The sequence below is a fragment of the Poecilia latipinna genome, unplaced genomic scaffold (assembly GCF_001443285.1).
Source record: "Poecilia latipinna isolate Pla-1442-1.1 unplaced genomic scaffold, P_latipinna-1.0 Scaffold14, whole genome shotgun sequence".
In the NCBI taxonomy this organism is placed as follows: domain Eukaryota; kingdom Metazoa; phylum Chordata; class Actinopteri; order Cyprinodontiformes; family Poeciliidae; genus Poecilia; species Poecilia latipinna.
In genome coordinates this window covers 329,444-343,259 of record NW_015112630.1, presented here as the reverse complement: position 1 = coordinate 343,259, position 13,816 = coordinate 329,444, and the positions used below count along the sequence as shown (strand labels likewise).

The 13,816-nt window shown below is 37.7% G+C and overlaps 3 protein-coding genes across 5 annotated transcripts; all 3 read left to right on the top strand.

Annotated features, from left to right (window-relative positions):
• The first annotated feature begins 1,541 nt into the window (after window positions 1-1,541).
• On the top strand, window positions 1,542-4,733 carry LOC106947093 (V-set and immunoglobulin domain-containing protein 1-like). Of its 2 annotated transcripts, none has more exons than XM_015031902.1 (5): window positions 1,542-2,310; window positions 2,429-3,130; window positions 3,228-3,353; window positions 4,199-4,238; window positions 4,338-4,733. In XM_015031902.1, the coding sequence occupies exons 1-5, from the start codon at window positions 2,172-2,174 to the stop codon at window positions 4,468-4,470; spliced, it is 1,140 nt and encodes a 379-aa protein (XP_014887388.1). In that variant the 5' UTR covers window positions 1,542-2,171; the 3' UTR covers window positions 4,471-4,733. The 2 variants fall into 2 exon arrangements, with proteins under 2 accessions (XP_014887388.1, XP_014887379.1); XM_015031893.1 differs by having other exon boundaries at window positions 4,199-4,242; window positions 4,342-4,733.
• Window positions 4,734-7,137: 2,404 nt separating this feature from the next.
• Window positions 7,138-9,739, top strand: LOC106946872 (uncharacterized). 2 transcript variants are annotated; one of them, XM_015031551.1, is made up of 5 exons: window positions 7,138-8,001; window positions 8,110-8,814; window positions 8,885-8,998; window positions 9,087-9,130; window positions 9,255-9,739. In XM_015031551.1, exons 1-5 carry the CDS (start codon window positions 7,947-7,949, stop codon window positions 9,342-9,344), a joined length of 1,008 nt encoding a protein of 335 aa, XP_014887037.1. In that variant the 5' UTR covers window positions 7,138-7,946; the 3' UTR covers window positions 9,345-9,739. The 2 variants fall into 2 exon arrangements, with proteins under 2 accessions (XP_014887037.1, XP_014887028.1); XM_015031542.1 differs by having other exon boundaries at window positions 7,138-8,814.
• Window positions 9,740-11,010: 1,271 nt separating this feature from the next.
• On the top strand, window positions 11,011-13,545 carry LOC106946866 (uncharacterized). Its single transcript, XM_015031533.1, has 5 exons — window positions 11,011-11,521; window positions 11,604-11,948; window positions 13,102-13,242; window positions 13,317-13,360; window positions 13,440-13,545. Exons 1-5 carry the CDS (start codon window positions 11,368-11,370, stop codon window positions 13,536-13,538), a joined length of 783 nt encoding a protein of 260 aa, XP_014887019.1. The 5' UTR covers window positions 11,011-11,367; the 3' UTR covers window positions 13,539-13,545.
• The last annotated feature ends 271 nt before the right edge of the window (window positions 13,546-13,816 follow it).

Genomic DNA, 13,816 nt, shown 5'->3' with positions numbered 1-13,816 from the left:
AATAAAAAAGCAAAGATTTTATTCACATTGTTTTATTATTTGCAGAAACTAATGTCTCATTTGATTACAATAACTGTAAATCGAAATAAAAAATTTCGGATTTAACTGCTTATGACTACATCACCTTCAGATGACGGTTGCTTTTGTCTACATTCAACAGTCTGTACACAAATCTGACCTAGGAAAGATTAAGCTAACATTTAGCTTAATGCTAACCCGGCGATGTAAGAATCTGTTCACAGCTTCCCCTGTGGTCTGTTATCAACTGAATCGATCGCAGCGTGCTTTGATCAGGGTTTGTCACTCGGCTCGGCTCTTCTTTGTGTCTTCTTTGGTTTCTCTCAGGAAGTCTTATGATCTATATTGTATCCTGTATACTTAAAGGCCAACGCTGCTGTAGAAAAACAAAATGGTTTGCTGATATAATATTCTGGCTTTAATAATATACATATATATCTTTTTTACAATATTATGTTATGTAGTTAAATAAACAAGTGGTTTATATAACTACATACTGTAACCTAAAGGCATTTTTTGCCTCTTCAGTCAGATTCTTTCATCTTTACTGAACCAGTATAAAGAAAATCAATCATCATGTTCTCATTGACTTGTTGACTATCAGCAGATTAGGATACAGGTGTTATTAAAATAAAGTTACCACAGAAAGCTTGACTGGAGAGTTTTGTTTTCATTTTGTGCAGTGGACATGCACTTTACCATTTATAGGGATAAATGGTGTAAAATATACACTGTGAGAGTAACCTCACTATGTAGAGACTATCTGACCATCTAGAATAATACCGAAGTTATGCCACAACATTTGGATACACTCATATAAATTCCAAAGCAGTGAGGCATATCTGCAATATATATGCTATCTATCGCTAAGTTCCATCACTCATCCCACTGAATCTTTGTAGGTAAGAAAGTGTGGTGGAGAACAAGTAACTAGAGGGAACCTCTGCCTTTTCACAGCTCAATTTTAGTTAATATTTCATTGAAATATGACTCCAAATTATTTCAACATGTCCAAAATATCCATGGCAGACTGGCCACAGATGTTTTGAGTATTTCTTTTGAATATCAAAAATATTCAAAAGAAAAGAAAATACAGCGTGGCATACTGATACTCAAGTGGTACAATGCTACATGACATGCTATTGGATGATGTTTAACAAAGCAGCCAATCCAGGAACAGCATTTTTTTTTCTTTTTTTTTTTTTGAATGACCACAGTGTCTCAGCATAAATGGGACCAGATTTGGGTAGTAACTAGTTACAATTACTCAGTTACATTTTCTTAAGTAACTTTTTTGAAAAAGTAAAATAAAATAAAATACTTGTAGGAGTATTTTTACTTCTCTGTGTTTTTAACTTTTACTTGAGTAATTTAAATATGACGTATTTCTACTTGAGTAAAACTTCTGGATTCTCTACCCACTGAATGAAAAACAAATATGTTTTAACCAAAGATTCACCAGACAAAGACACACACAGTTAGTTTCACATAAAAGTTTTATATTGAAAGAAACTGATTTGGAAAAAAAAATTATTTTGCCTGATTTTGTTATATTTTGTTAGTTATATGAATTATTGTCTGTTTGGTCCTTAACTTTATTTTCCACTTAACTTTATATTTTTGTCCATCTTGATTATGTAATTTTTAAATATTAAATGATTGATGATTGATCACTTGTTTTGTACTTGAATAGCCTTTTTACCAAATACATTTTTACTCTTACTTGAGTCATTTGGTGGGCAACTATTTACTTTTACTTGAGTAAAAATAACAGTAACAGTGCTGGTCTTACTTGAGTAAAATTTTTGCAGACTGTTATCTGAAATTTCTGAATAATAATAATAAAAAAACATTTGGTGCTTTAAGTATACCATGCTCCTTATTTGATCTTGTTTACTAGCTTGTAGAGCTAATACTGATGAATGATAGTTGCTGCTCTGTTTTGTGACAAAGATGGGGTTTTATTGTATCTGCAAAAGTTCTTGTCATGTACATTAAGCAAAGCAAGGTGAGCTTTGATGTGTCTGACTGAAGCAGGCGCTTCTTTGTGATTTTGGTCAGAAGGATCCTGTCAGGTCTTCAGCTTTGTTCTCTCCATGTTTGTCTTCTTTAAGACCTAAAGTGACACTATAGGCAGCTGTGATCATGAGATCATGAGACCAATCAGCACAGCCTTGTCTCTGTGGAGTTCAGTAAGCATCAAGGTGCTTTTCATTCAACACGTCCATTTCAGCAGGATGACACCTTCAGGCTCCGTTTTCTGTCTCTTGGTCGTCCTCTTATGGAGAAAGGGTGAGTAGTGTTTTATGAGATCGGTCATTTTAACTTTCTAGTTTGTCCTACTTCAAACATTTCTATCTTTTGTGAAATGTAAATTTTGGTCATTTTATTTTTTACATTTTCTGTTCAGTTGAGCTGAATTATTTGGGAAAATCATCTGTTCATCAACAGAGGAGCTTTATGTCAGCTGAAGTTGGCAGCAACGTGACTCTGCATTGTTCTTATGGGACTGAAGCTGCGAGGTATTACTGGTACAAGCAATCTCTGGGACAGAAGCTACAGATTATCTCTATCAGTTATAAATTTGATAAAAGTGGCGAGTTTCATGACGAGTTCCAGGACAACCCACGATTCACTGTGAAAACCAACGATGGGAAAAGTCAGTTAAATATTTTTCACTTAAAACCATCAGACACAGGAACTTACTTTTGTGCAAGTGGCATTTCATTTGTGTTTGAGTTTGGGGAGGGTGTCACAGTCAGCGTGAAGAATCCGGTTCTGGAAAATACAAGTTGGATCCGTCAGTCTGAATCTGGAACCGTCCAGATGGGAAGCTCTGTGACTCTGAACTGTACAGTTCAAACTGGGAGCTGTGGTGGAGAACACAGTGTTTACTGGTTTAGACACTCTGGAGAATCTCATCCAGGACTCATTTACACCCACGGAGGAAGCAGCGATCAGTGTGGGAAAAGTCCTAACACACAAACACACACCTGCATGTACGATCTGCCTATAAGGAACCTGAATAAGTCTCATGCTGGGACTTATTACTGTGCTGTTATTTCATGTGGACAAGTTCTGTTTGGAAACGGGACAAAGCTGGATGTGGAAGGTGAGTCGTGTCATTTCAGAGACGTTTTTGTTTGCTAGTAGGAAAACTGTCTAAAACCTAAAGCTTTCTGTCTGTGTGGGTTTGTCCGGGTTTGCAGGTGAGGCCGTCTCTTTGTCCTTGGTTTATTTCTTAAGTGCAGCTTTGATTTTCACCATCATCCTGAGTGTTTTACTGGCCTTCACACTGCACAAGATGCACAAGAGGAACAGCTGCCAAACTTCAGGTTATTTTTGTTAAAAATGATTTTCCCCATTACAGATTTTATTTTTGTTTTGTAACACTTGCGCCTTGTAAATCATCCAAAAATTCTAAAGTCTTGACAGGCGGATTTTAAATTATAATTTCATTTATTTAGGAAAATGCCCTCCAAACCAACCTGGTGTTAAGCCTGATATCTGGTTGTACCGTGTTGAGTGACAGCAACTGCTATCAGACATTTGCAATATCTGGCAGAGCCAAACATTCAGCGGTGTCCTTTTAAATATGGTTCTGACTTGTAACCCAGAAGGATTACAGATTCTTCTTCTTCAGTATTTTCTGTTGGAGAGCAGAATTCATGTTTCTATTAAGTCATCCAGGCTTTTCAATTTATCAAAAAGTGTTTTGAATCACGTGTAATTTTCTTTCCACTTCCACAATTATTTTACTACTTTGTGTTGGTCTTTCACATAAGATCCCAAATAAATATATTTTCTATTTGTGGTTGTAAAAGTTCAAGGGGTGTGAATACTTTTGGAAGCCACAGTAAGTCACGTCTGACAGTGATCAGAACTGGGTGTGGCGATGAGGCCATTCACATTGTGCTTGGTTGGTTTGGATGGCATCTTTCTATCAATAATCAAAATTATAATTTAAAAACTGCTTTTGGTATTTATAAATTCTACATTTGATATTAAATTTTGATTATCTAAAATGTGTAAATGTGACAGAAAAACAAAACAGTTTACATGCATATATTATATATATATATATATATATATATATATATATATATATATATATATATATATATATATTTAATTTTTTTTGTTTATACTAAAGATGCCTTTTGCCTTTTGCCTGTCACAGAGTTTAACGGAAGACTTTCATGTCATCCAGCAACAAGCACTGAGGTACCGCATCTCATCTCTTATATTTCACAAACTATTAATTGTCTCATTGTGAAATTTGAAAAAAAAAAAAAACTAATTTCAGGAGTGTTCTGTTACCAGGTACATCGAGTCGCAGGCGACCTCCATTATGCTGCTGTAAATGTTAACCAGCTCAGCAGACCAAGGAGACACAGGAAGAGCACAGAGTCTGAGTGTGTGTACTCAGCTATGACACACACTCTGAACTGAAGACGGTTCAGTTCACTCTCCTAAAGCTGCCTGGAGAACTGAAGCACAGCTCAGAGACTGTTTCGGGTCAAAGACTAAAGAATACTTCTGTGTTTTTTTTTTTTACATTTCACAGAATAAACTTATTTAAATTGTTAAACTTCTTAAAATGACTAAATTGTGTGTGTTTGATCGATTAGATGCCAGTTTTTACAGTGCGTAGATTATGATAATTTGCTTAGTTGCCAACTTTGAATTCAGGTTAATGCTGTTCAAACAAAAATACCATAATATTCCTGAGGAAAATTTAAATGTTTTAGTAAATTCATTTCTTCAAAGAGTTCTTATAGATGATGATGACTGTTGGCAAGAAAGAAAACTGTGTTGCAGCAAATCTGAAGAAGCCTCTGTCTGTGGATATTCACCGATCATCAGTGTTGTTCATTATTGTTTTCATTTTATGAAGCATCATTTTGAACAGTCAGAACAGAACAGAATTAGGCTTCTTTGTTCAGCTTTTTAAAATCTACCAGTTAACGATGTATTGGAAGATATGCAGCATCTTGCTGCAAACACTAAAGGACCTAAGTTTTGTTTGGTGTGGTTTTTCTTGATTGACTCTTGATGCATTAAATCCACTAGCATGTATTCTTTTTTTTAGTAATTGGAGCCTTAATTTGATAGTGAATTGACAGGAAGGTGGGATATGACAGGGGGGGAAGGTCATCAGGCCGAGACTTGAACCTATGACATCCACGCTGAAGCCTGAAGTCTCCATGTGTGGTCTGTGCTTAACTCCTGCACCACCACAGAACCCCGCCAAGTATTCTTTTGACAAGATTTACTTTTGCTAGTTTTTTCTCTTGGATACAGAACAAAGTGTTTTGTTTTTGTTTTATGTAAAAATATTTTTTCAGAGGATGTTTGGTCTTTTCTTTTCCAGCATGTGTATAATTGTAGCTCTGCATGAATTCTTACGTCACTCTACTTGAACAATCAGCCCTTGTTGAAGAGTCAGTATAGTGAATTTATAAAATCACCTTTAAATCTCATATCGATAGTGAAAGATGGTTGATTTTTCTTTTTTATTGAACCTGAGATATAATATTGTAATACTTCCATGGTTCTGTATTCTATCTGATGGTCTGGCATATTCAGGAGAGCGTTTCCACCACTAGGTGGACTCTCACTGGGCGGTGGGGTTAAACCCAAATACCTAACGCTGTGTCATAATAGTGCGACAGCAAGCGTGATGCACAAGCATTGACGTACTTCTGTCCCCCAATCAATGGATCATACTCTGTGATGCCCCATGGACTGATTGGGCCCTGGTGTGGTGCGGTGCAGGTTGGTTGGATGGGCCACTTTTACAATGAAAACAGGTCAAATATGGTACCGAACTGCACCAACTCTGGTCAATGTCGGCCAAGGTGATTGACAGACCCAAGAATCAGGACCAGTTGTTTCAGGATTCTGCCAAAGATGATGCTGATATGTGAATCTTATATTAAATGCAGTTTATTTAGCTGCTCCTCCATCTCTCTGAGTATACATGCTTCATTGAATTCTCTCAATTTAAGAAGTCATGACTTTTGGTAGTTGTAGCTTACAACCTCTATCAGAGGTCAGGGGTTACTGCTGGCTTCAGCCTCTGTCTCTGCCTGTGGCCTTTGCTCACACACAGCGAGTTATCACTCTGCTGGCTGTTATTCACATCAACCCCTGGTCTACTCTTAAACCAGCCACATCCTCTGCTCTTGTAGGAGAGGATGTGGCTCTCCTACATCTGCTGTGTTAACAATCAGACACAAACTCCAGAGGTTTCCTCCACTCTTGATGAGTTATAGCTGATCTAGTAAGTCTATTCAGTCGACAGGTTCCACGAAGTTTAATTCCACATGGAAACAGAGACCAGCTCCAGCTCCATATGGACAAAACAGTAACAAACATAAGAATTGTCAGTTGTGAAATTGTGGACTGTTAATATGCGCTAGCATCCATTTAATGTGAATTTTCTCAGTTTGCGTTGTCTCAGCTAAAACAGTCGTTAGCTTTTGTGCCGCAGTCAGTTGACTGGCTAAATCATCTGATGAGGATGATTGATGTGGTGTACAGCAGCTTTTCCTCTATTTGAGGATTTATTTACCTTTTCAAGAAGCCGTCAGGGATTACTTCTGTCTGCTACAGTAAAAGATGCCTGTACAGATAAAACATCCCAGACGTTTTACACGGTGGACCAAAACCCACCCCCCAAAAACAATAAAAAAATATTCAATTGTCAACCAGATTATAAATCTGTATCTTTACTTGCAAATCAGAAGTTTTCATTACATCCCCAACATATATGACCTACAAAATAAAAAAAGTAAAAAAACAAACAAACAAACTTTAAAGTAATAAAACTTAAATATAGTGACACATTAAGTGTAAACTACTCAAAGATAATCATATCACTCTGAGTATATATATACAAAAAGTGTAATATATTTTTATTCACTTGGTTTACGTGAGTTAGTGCATTAACTCCAGTTGACTCATTCTGAGAGGGACCAAATGAAATCTGATTGGATTTCATTTTCATTCGTTCTTGTGCCAGAAGCTTTAGCTTAGCTAATGTGGCTAAGATTGATTTATGGCTATTATCAAAACAAAATCACATTGTAACAGACTAATTTGAACTTCAATTGTAAATAAATAATGTCTTGTACTCATTTTCACAACTTTACGAATAATTAAAAGTTTCCAGCTCTGCTGTGGTTGTAGTTGCTAAGACTAAGCAGGTCAGTGTAGCATTTGAAGGCTTATCTAGAGGAGGACATCACTTCACCGCATCTCAGAACCGACGAACTGATATTTCCTAGCAGTGACTTTAGGAGGTCTTCAAAATCACAGGAATGTCTGAAAGACACAGATAACCAGTGTTCCCTGTCACAGTTCTGAAACTCACAGCTTTGTGTTTGTAGCCATTTTCTGAAATGCATCAATTCACACAGATTTTTGGGTCAGCTCCCTTTACTGGCACCAATGTCAGAGCTGCACAGGATGTAGCTGTGGTTACACTCCCACAAAGGTCCCCCAAATACAATGAGTCAGTGGAAGCCTGCATGAGTGTCTTTTCTGCCAGTGAAATAATAGCGAAAAGCAATTCTAAATTATTATCATTGTTAAGTACATTGTTTATGTACTTAGATCCATTAAAACATAAGGAAACATATAAAAGTTACATTTCATTATATAGTTTATTTGTCCTTCTGTCATCACATCACAACAAAAGTGCTGAGTACAGTTTGGTCTCAACAAAGCAAAATGACAAAAATAATTGTTTCCAGCAAGTCATTGTGCTAACTGTTAGAAGTACAGAAGTTTACACCACAGTTCGCATGTTTCCTTAGTAGGACTGTTGTGTCACTTGATGCTAGCCAATCCTGTACAGTCATGTCTCTTAAAAGTGGAAAAAAGTTCAACCTTCCTTTCATTCGAACCGTTAATCAGACACAATGACTTCTGAACCTCTGGTCTTCTGTCTCACATGTTTACTTCTGGGACAAATGGGTGAGATTTTTATTTCTTTTTCTGGATTTTATACATTTTGTGCCAATTCTTTACAGAATGGTTCCAGAGAATTTTGTTCAACAGAATTTTATTCTGCTATCCTTTCAGCTCCACTGTCTGTTCTGACGTCTTCTCCTGTTCATCTAAAGAGCAGCTTTATATCGGCTCCTGTTGGCGGTGAGGTGACCTTACGTTGTTCCTATGAAGGCGATGAGTCAGCGTGGATCTGCTGGTACAAACAAACTCTGGGACAGAATCCAAAACTCATCTCTAGTTTCTTTGTGTATAGTCCGGAAAACATTTTCTATGGAGAATTCCAGAACAATTCCAGATTTACCCTGATTAGAAAAAACCGAACAACAAACCTGATCATTTCTAACCTTAAAATGTCAGATTCAGCCACTTACTACTGCGCATTCACCTACGCACACATTGTGAGCTTTTCAGAAGGTGCAACAGTCATTATTAAAGATCCAGATTCTGACATCCGACCTTCGGTTCTTCAATCAGAACCTGAGAGTGTTCGGCCAGGAGACGCCGTGACTCTGAACTGTTCAGTACAAACTGGGAGCTGTGGTGGAGAACAAAGCATTTACTGGTTCAGGAAGTCTGAAGAATCCCACCCAGGACTCATTTACACACATGGAGGCAAGAGAGACCGATGTGAGAGAAATCCCAACACACCAACACACACATGTGTGTACAGCCTGCCTCTTAAGGACCTGACTGTGTCAGATGCTGGGACCTACTATTGTGTCGTTCGTTTCTGTGGGCAGATCGTGTTTGGAAACGGAACCAGACTGACACTCATGAGTAAGTAGATCTCTCAATGAGTTTCTGTTTAAGAAATGAAGACATGTTTCTGACTGTGGGCTCTCTGCAGGTGAGGGAAAATTCTTGGTGCATTTTGTGACTGGATTGTTGGCTGGTCTCTTCCTTGTTTTAATCATTATCGTAGTGTACAGGATGAAAAATAAACACACCAACCAAGCTGCAGGTACATTTAAAAAAAAAGAGCATTGTTCCTTGTTTTCAATAAAACGTATGCAAGTGACACATATTTTTTAATTTTTTTTGAAAACTAGAGCCAAGAATTCCAGATCCAACTACAAACACCACAACAGAACAGGTGAGATATATCTTTATAATCTATAATTAGATTGTATATAATTTCTGAGAACCTTTTAAAAACAGATTAAATAAGTTATTTTTCCCTCTCGGCTCATATTTGGTTGTTTATTTGTTGTTTCCAGGGCACCAGCCAACCTACAGACAGCCTCCATTATTCATCTGTAGATGTAAACCGGCTCAGCAGGTCCAGAAGAAAAATGAGCAGCAACTGAGAATGAGATTACCTCCAGCATAGGCTGGAGAAAATATACTTCATTTGGTAGGTTTAGGAGCAGGTCTTACAATGAGTTTGCACTTGTTGTTGTTGGTCAGACATTAATACAAACAGAGAACATCCCCTTTAAATTCTATGAATTGATCTATTTTGTAAACATCTAGGGTTTACTCATGTTTTTTCTCAAACCTTTCCATTTTTTCGTTATCTTTTTTATACAGTGTTTCATAACGTTTATTAGATTTTTAAAAAATCTGAGCCTGTTAAACACCGGCTCATTTATGCGTCAAAACAATAGAATTGACAGAGACTAGGCTTTTGTTTTATGCTGTGACTTCACCAACTTACCTGATTTACTGTATATGAATCCAATAAACATGTTATACCAGTAAATGTTTGCTTGGTTATTTTGAATCGATCAGGGATCATAATATTAACTGTCACAGTATAAATGTCTTGTTTCTAATGTTATGTCAAAATGGAACCGTCCTAAACAGGAAAAAAAAAAACATCATGGAAAAACTTGGCACAAACTTTCCTCTTCATAAAGCGTATAGTTAGACTCAGTGGATGCCAGGGGGGCATCTTGTGGGGGCCAACATGAGCGAAGGATCTGAATGTCAACAGTAATACATCATCACAACAACACACATCTCCCCCCACACCCCAACTTTCTGACGCTAAGGTTCTTGGCATCAGACTGGTGCATTATGTGTGTCACAAGGAAACATTAGCAACTGAATAACATATAAAACCTCAACAATGTCTCCAGGAAGCAATCATTTCTCAGCAGCTGAGAGCCCACATCCTTGTAGAACAAGGTTCTGCTTTCTACCAGACTAATTGTCACCACCTATTAGTATGTTTATTTACCGCCCACCCTTTCACGAGGGCCTGATTCGTTCAGTTGGTCTTAGTTTGTTTATAAGTCAGTTGTTTAGTTTGTGATCACTCAGAACGTGAACTTGTAAAGGTTGTTGATTCCCAGACTTTCAGTTAGGAAACTAAAATCTGCTGGAGCCAATGTGTTGGTGGAAACTGTAAGTCTTTTCAAAATCTAGAAAGATTCAGGTGTGATGGGGTGGAAAAACATGCACTGGGATTTGGTAAGAAGCTTAATCTGAGAATTCATTTAAATCACGATTCGGTATCTGACTTGTCTAGTTGTCTTTAAGGAAGGTGATATCCAACAGTTGGTTATGAGTACTGACCAACTGAAGCTGTTTAACCACCCAGTAAAATCATAAATATGTTAGGAGAACACAACTCATTCAGGAAGGTTTTCCTTGTCATTTTATAACTGTTGACTTGCTAAATACAGTTTGATCTCCTTGGCTTTGGAAAAGCAGGGCTGTGATTGGCTGTAGGCTGCATGGAGGAGCAGCTGGTGCCACTGTTGCCAAGCAGCAAGCAGGTCCTGTGTTTGAATCCCAGCCTGTCTGCATGGAGTTTGCATGTTCTCCCCATGATCACACTGTATCCACGGCGCCCCCTGCCTCTCAGCCAATCAACTCTGTTCTCTTAACATAACCTATGTTCACAGAAGTCGACTGATCACTTAAAAAATATTATGAATTGTGAACAGTTCCTGCTACAGATGCGCCAAAAACAAACAGAAAGGAAGTAAAAAAGTTTAAAATGTTGCATGGTCACTAAATGAATTGTAGAGGGAGAGTAAAGAAGAAGAGGAAGTGAATTTCAAACTTGACTTGTGATCATTTGAAATGATGATGTGATGTTGAAGCTAAAACTAGTGATTACATTTAAAACAAATCAGTTTTTTGTGGCAAAGTGAAACCATTAACATCCACCAATGTAAAATCTCCTTTTTAAAAGTTGCTTCAAAGTTTTTCAGTGCGTTGCTGTGACAACAGTCGACATTAGGCTGGCAGGTTGTGGCAACGCTGTTACATTGTTGGTGAACTGACACCTGGTTTTACTAAATAAGTGCTTGTAACAAGGCAGAAGAATAATTTTCCTCCTTGTTTTTAAGTCATGAGTGGGAGGGAACTAAGTCACCAATGAGACTCGAGAGACGTGGCTCAATGCCGGTACAAACTGATAAATCTGTGGAACGGTCGGCCATGTTGGGAGCTCTGAACTACTTTGAGGAAGAAGAAGAAGCACCAAAGATGGCTGTGTTCTTTCTGAAGGTGCTGCTGCTCTTCTCATTGTGTGAGTAATTCATCTTTTCATGTTCAACCTTTCTTCCTTTCTGTCTTCAAACAGAAAGCTGATAAAATGTGTTAACTTTCAGGTGAAGCAGAGTTCAGTGAAATCTCTCAGCCCGTTTCTGTTCAGACGCTGAAGCTCAGAGAGTCGGCCGCCATCGAATGCAACATGAAGAGCACAGCTCTGAAAACAGTGTGGTACAAACTGACTGCAGGAAGAAGACTGCATGCGGTCGCAACAGTTGATAATCGGAACAATCGGAGCGTCGTTGCTGATGAATTTCAAAAGCGTTTCTCAGTTGAATTTGACGGCATCAGCAATCGCCTGAGAATATCAGCAACTTCATGGGACGATGTTGGAACATACTTCTGTGGAGAGATGCATCGGGATAAGGTTCAGTTTGGATCAGGAACCTTTCTGTTTCTTAAAGGTACTCATGTCTATGAGAATTCATTTCTAATTAACCACGTTGTGCTAATCATCACATTTAATCTCATTTGTTTTCCAAGGCTTGAAGCTGAGCAGCGACTCTGTTGCCCAGCAGCCAGAGATCCGCTCAGTTCAGCCAGGAGAGTCAGTGACCATCAGCTGTACTGTTCAGGGTGGTCAGTGCTCAGCAGGACACACCGCAGTCATGTGGTTGAAAAACCTTCACGCCTCTCCTGCAGACATAATTTACTCATCTGGAGATAAAACCAACAGCTGTAAGAGGGCAGGAAGTGGAGAAAGGTGCGTCCACAGGCTCTTCCTGAAGAACATGGACTCTGATGATGCTGGAATGTACCACTGTGTTGTGACTGCATGTGGACACGTAATGCTGGGGACAGGAACCAGGATTATTCACAGTAAGGCAGCAACACAATGCATGTACACTGTAAAAACGGATAAGTTCTCCTTACTTAAAAAATATATGGAAATTCATTGCCTCATTTTTTTAAAAGTTTTCATTAAATTAACTGAAAGAGTAACATTAACTTGTAAAATTTTAGTAACTTAATAAATCTGTGTATTGGAATTACATAAACAGTATTCAAATAATAAGAGCTAGGCTCTTAGTTTGTCGTTCTTGATGAACTGACTGCATATGAAGCTCTGGAGTCTACCCTTTCACCTTAAACATCTTAAAACTAATCTTTGTGACAAATAAAAAAAGTGATTTAATAAGTGGCTACTGCTGTTGGCACAATGCATTGTGGGATTCCTTGCTGGCCACTCCTAACTGTCAGATACCCTCATATTACTTCAAATGAACTAAACTCATTTTTAAAACGTTTGAGGCCCTCGACTTATTTTAAGCAAGTGTTTATTATAAATAAAAAATAAGCTATATTCATTTATTTGATTAAAGTCAACATTGTAATTCTTTATACACCCAAAAATTCACTGGACTTAGTTTGAATGTTGAAACTTTGAACAAGTTATATTCACTCATCTTTGTCGGTCAGATACAATGTTTTAATTCACAGAGTAGCGTTAATGTTCAGCAGCATACAGTGATGTACATATTTCACAATTCTGCATGATCTGTGTTTATCACAAAGAAATCCAGTACTCTGAATGCTCCTTTTATCATTTATTTGCAGATGATTTAACGTCTCAAAGCATTTTTACGGTCGATCCCAATGTTGCAATATTCATCTCCTCCGTCATCCTCACCATCTGCGCTCTGGGTGTTTATCTGGGATCCTTAGTCTGGATCATCGAGGAGACAAACTGCTGCTTTGGTACCAGAATCATTTTCCATTTGTACCTGTAATGTTGCTACTGGAGGTAACAAACATTTGTCTTTGGCTGTTAGGGTCTTGTGCAGGACTTTCAGCTCCGTCCACAACCCCTGCAGAGGTATATCACCCTCAGATCAGCATTTTATTCACATTTGTGTGATAATGTGGAACTTATTTTGTGATAAATCCCGTTGCAGGTCCAACATGAGGATCATGTCCAGACAAATCTGTCAGCAAGACAGAAAAACTCCATCTGGACTGAATGTGTTTATGTCAATGCAGAGAAACTCAACTGAAGACATTTTGACTGCATGTCTTCCATTAAGTCCTAATAATGTTAGATTTTCATCACTTTATTAACATTTATTTTAATCTAAATATTACTGTAAAGTGTTCTAGTCCATGCATGGTGTTGCAAGTATTCTTAAACCTTAACCATGGCATTATGTTACCTCTTAACAACAACAAACCTTCAATTGGGATTTTATGTACCAGATCAACTCGAACTAGTATTTATTATTATTATTATTATTATTATTATTATTATTATTATTATTATTATTATTATTATTAT